Source organism: Raphanus sativus, unplaced genomic scaffold (genome assembly GCF_000801105.2).
Source record: "Raphanus sativus cultivar WK10039 unplaced genomic scaffold, ASM80110v3 Scaffold1088, whole genome shotgun sequence".
Taxonomy (NCBI): domain Eukaryota; kingdom Viridiplantae; phylum Streptophyta; class Magnoliopsida; order Brassicales; family Brassicaceae; genus Raphanus; species Raphanus sativus.
The window spans coordinates 1-5,132 of record NW_026616402.1 but is presented as its reverse complement, the minus strand read 5'-3'; the positions used below and the strand labels follow the sequence as shown (position 1 = coordinate 5,132).

General features: G+C 36.6%; 1 protein-coding gene across 1 annotated transcript; it reads left to right on the top strand.

Annotated features, from left to right (window-relative positions):
- Positions 1–1,205, top strand: LOC130503724 (uncharacterized). Its single transcript, XM_056998275.1, has one exon. It carries the CDS (start codon positions 827–829, stop codon positions 1,088–1,090), a length of 264 nt encoding a protein of 87 aa, XP_056854255.1. The 5' UTR covers positions 1–826; the 3' UTR covers positions 1,091–1,205.
- Positions 1,206–5,132: the final 3,927 nt, after the last annotated feature.

Sequence of the window (5,132 nt, the reverse complement as noted above, 5' to 3'; positions counted from 1 at the left end):
AGAATGGGGTTTGAGAACCATATGGGGATACGGTCGTATTATCGTATAAGATGTTTTGAAAGGCTTTTTCAAAAGTTTTTAATCGATGCTAGAGAAAGAAATGATTGATATGAGTGCTATGATTTGCTTAAAGTTAAAGAGAGTTTTTTTTTTGTTTTTTGTCAACAAAGAGTTAAATTGTTTATGTAGAATTAAAATGAAAAGAAAATACTTCTAGAGGCTGTAGATTTGTGTCAAAAGAAAATACTTCTAGAAGTTGTAAAAGATATTGAATGTACCCAAACTTCATTGGAAATATGTGATGCGTCTCTTGTCTACGTAGAAGTCACGGCTAAAATCAAACAAGACTTGTAAAAGCCAAATACATGGGACCGATACTAATGACTAATTCAACTGTTTATATAGTTCTCTCAAACTTTATATATATTTTTAATTTGTATTCTTCCCTTTGTTTTTAGTTTGCGTCTGCTTTTATGTATCACCAAACGATAGATAAAATTGTTGTTAATTTCACAGTATCTATTTTTGTCAATATCGAAAGGAGCACGTACGTGTGTAGTAACCACTTGCTCAATTTGGACCGTAGACAACCGTTGATCCATCTGTTTTTTTTTTTCTTGAATACTTTTTCCAAACAAACTGAAACCGTGTTTTTATATATCTTTGTCGCCGTGAATTAGACTCTATTTATTTTTTGCTACAAATGTTAATATCATTAGACTCTATATATACATCCAGAATTCTCCATTTGAGATTAATTAGAAGCCAAATTCTTTCGTAGACATTTTTAAGAAGAAGAAGAAAAACCTGAAAAGATCGAGCTATCATGGTCAGATCAGAACTAGGAAGAAGGAGGTTTTTATCTCGAGCTGAAATGGCGCCGGCGTCAATGATTTCTCGCCGGAGCTGTTCAATGTCTCCGACACTAGAGACCATATTTGAAGAAAGGTCCGATAATTTTAACCATCAAGATTATTATTCAAAAGTCGTTGTGGGACAACACCGTCTCTTCCTTATCGTTCCGGCGATTATATCGGCCGTGTCTTGTGTTTTGCTGTATAGACATGATCGTGTTGTTCGATTTTCTTGAACATTTTACATACATTGATACCTACATACATATGCACAAGTATTTCAATGTAATTTATGTATAAGCTGTAAGCAGAAGAGTTTATTATATATAACCTTATTATGTTTCTGTTTCAGTTCATTTCATTCTTATTTATAACATGTTCTTTGCTCATAAGTTCTGAATTTTCTTACCAGTGTTAAATTTTTTTAACATGGCTCGAGTTTATGGAAAAGGAATTCATATGAAAACACATCGCCTAAATCAGCAAAGCTAGATATTGTTGAAATCTGCGAGCAAATTATGCCGATATAAATTTTTTCAAATATGTTTAAATAGCTTTTGACCTACGCAAACACACATTTTCTAGTATACAGAGCCAGCTCTTCCAAATTCTTTTAACTTTTTATTTAACCTAAAATCATGGACAGGGTTTGTTATTAACAACATATACAAACTGCAGATGAAAGAAGTAATCCGTAGACCGTAGTCTTCTGTAGACTTGTACAACACAAAGTACAAAAATCATTGAGAGGAGAATATGAAGATAGATCACAATCCGTTTTGGCGCTCGAACTGCAAAACTATCACGTCCTTCTTCAAAAATCGTTTCCAATTTAGGCTGCTGAGATTCTCCTCGATAATCGTATCTGTTGAATCCGATGAGATAGTGAAGGTGTTAATTACCTCTCCCCATGTTTGAATAAACCTCATTTCATCAGCGGGAAAATGGATATTTTTTGAATAAATATTTTATATCCTTCTTTTATAGAGATATAAATATAAATAATTATTTTTAAAAATAATAATAATCGTTTTTATATATTTTTCGAATTATAAATTTCAAATTCGTATTTTTTTAATAACTTTTAAAACTTTTTATTTTATTTTGTTTTAAAAATTCAGAAATTCTTTTTGAATCTATTTTTAATTTTAGAAAAAGTTTAGATATTTAACCCTATGAATGTCTAACTATCTTTTGAAAAAAAAAGTAAATATGGTTGAGGTAAATATGAAAAATGATATTAGAAATACGGTAATTTTGACAATTCTTAAGAGAAGACTTTTTATGGCTAGTTATATATAAATATGGGAAATGCTAATAACCAAAAATATCAAAGATGGAGAGTCACGCGCCCCTCTTTTGGCGACCTAGAGAGAAAAAAAAATCTCGATCCCCAATCTCGGCGGCTCAGCCGTCTCCGTCTTCATCTTCTGGTGACTCATCGAGCAACAGACGGCGAGATTCTCTCCTGTTTTCTCCCTCTCCTCTCCAGTTATCACTTTTGTCATGGTTGAACCTGCGATTCAATACGAACACGAGGATGTTGGCGATGGCGATAATGACGACGGCTCTACCACAGAAACGCAACCTCAAATCGACGGAACTGGCTCCGAAAGTTCTCAAACTCTAGATACCATCAAGGCAGTGCTTCATACTGATACTAACCCTCCTCCGCCAGTCTCTACTAACCCCCAGCAGAAGGAAGACGTGACTAATGGAGTTTCAACCCGAACACTCCAAGCAAATACTGCTCCACCTCCATCATCTCAGGTTGGCCCTTCAGATGATTCGTTGCAATCTTCTGTAGATGTACCTCCACTGACTGGTCCTCCTGTTGCTCCTCTTGGAGCATGGACCAAACCATTAGCTTGGGTTGGGAAATCATTTGCTCAGTTCGACGCTCCTCCAGAACCAATAAATTGGCCTCCTCTTTCAGAAAAGTCTGCGGGGAAAAAGGTCTATAGTAATGAGATTGCGGCGGGGAATACTTCAAGCAATGCTATTCCACCTCCTACTAAAGCAATACCAACTGATAAAAAGCGCTTTCCTTGGACTGCTCGTTTGAATCCAAAGTCGAGAAATCTCCATCGAGTGACTATCCCGGAGTACATGGAAGATGGTACCCCGAAGGTAACAATTCCAAATCATGTACTTCTTAATGGGTTGCAAAATCAGAAAGAGTATGTGGTTGGTCAGTTCACTCGCTGTTTAGTACCATCTAGTGGGTTGGTCCATGCGGTTCTAAATAAGATTTGGGGTAAGAAATGCAACATCTTTGTCAAGAAGATAAGTGATTCTTCCTATATCTTCCATATTCCGGATGAAAATACACGGAAATGGGTGTTGGAACGTGGTCTGTGGCATGTTGATGATAGTTTAATGTTTGTAGCGGCATGGAACTCTAATGAATCTTTATCTCTCCCAGAAATCACCTTGATTCCTCTGTGGGTTACACTTAAAAACATTCCTGCTCAGCGCTATTCCATCTTTGCTTTAGAGTGGATTGCTTCAGGTTTAGGAGAACCGATGTTGTCTCACAGGCCATGGTTGGATCCTACTATGCTTGGAGAAGCAAAAGTTTTGGTGGAGATTGAGCTTGATAAGCCTTTTCCTCAAAAGATTGCAGCATGGGATAAGCAAGGGAACTACTCCATGATCGATGTTGAATACACTTGGCTTCCTTCCAAGTGTGCGAAATGTGGTCATCTTGGTCACAAGGCAAAGAGATGTTTGTCCACATCTCAACAAAATACTCCAGCAAAGGATCATGAAATGGTGGTTGTGGATGTTTCTGCATCTCCTACTATTGTTGGTGCTCCTTCTCTTCATGAAACTGCTATCTCTCATCCGTCGGAGAATCAGGATCCTACGATGCAAAATAATACAATCTCTAATGAGGTCGCTGTCCCAGCTACACATACTACCACAAGCCAAGTAGGTTTACTAGTTAAAACTGTTGCTAATGAGGATGAACCAAGTCGCTGCCAAGTGGATTCTTTTGTCAAATCTGCTGCTGTTGCAGTGGATTTTTCACCAGTGGCCACGAACAACGCAACGGTTGTTTCATTTTCTTCCCCGGCAATTGACATGTTTTCGTCGCTGGCGTCAATCACGGTACTCGAGAACATGTGTAACTCTCCTTCAACTATCTGCATCAATGACACAATTGAGACTCCAATTCCGGAGCCTGCCCAAAAGCAATCAACCACTACTACTTCTCAAGAAATCTATACATGCACCAGGGATGGGGTTTGTCTCGTTGAACCTGACTTGGGTTCTAACAAATTTGCTTCTTTGATCAATGTGGAGGAGGAAGAAGAAGATACACTGGAATCTGAAAATGAAACAGAGCCGATGGATTACTTGATTCCATCTGGGAAAAGAATCCTGCGAGAAAGGCCGGTGAAACCATCTACAAAGGCTAAGGAGATGCATTTGCAACACACAAGCCGTGGACGGGGAAGCCGAGCCCGTGGGAATCGAGGTAGATGTGGCTAGATTTTTCTAGTTACGATCGTTTTTCTCAGTAAGAAGTATTATCCTATTGTTGTTATGGTTCATTTTATATACTTCATTTACTTTTGTAATAGGTTTCTAAAAAAACTGCATGATTTTGGTCATGGCAAAATGAATAATATGGTTACGTTAAAAAAAATATATATATAAAAGATAATGACATGCTAAATCTAGAAGATGTTCTAGAAAGTAAGAAAAAAAACATTATATTTATATGTATTTTTTCTCACAACAAAACCTAGTTAGGCATGAAATATGCAATCCATTAAATTGTGAGACTTGACGTTTTCTCTTCTTAAAATCACACAAGTTTGATATTTGTTCTATTATGTAACTTATGAATATTTAAAAGCTACATGTAAGTTTAGCGAATTAGATAATCTTTTCTATCAGTTATGTTGCGAGAAAAGTACCTATTCCGACCCGAACAATTTCGATCGTGCTAAATACAACCCGAACAAATGGTCAGTGCCAAATACGACCTGAACTTAATTAAAATTCAAAAAACCTACCCAAACTTTTTAAAATGTGCCTAAATCTACATTGACTCTAACAGAAGTTAGTCAACCGTTAACAAGATAAAATGACGTCGTTTTGATACACGGTGAAAAATGCCTATTTCGATTCAAACAATTTCGGTGGTGACAAATACGACCTGAACACATGATCGGTGCCAGATACGACATGAACTCAATTATAATTAAAAAAATTACCTGAACTTTTTAAAATATGCATAAATCTACATTGACTCTAACATAAATT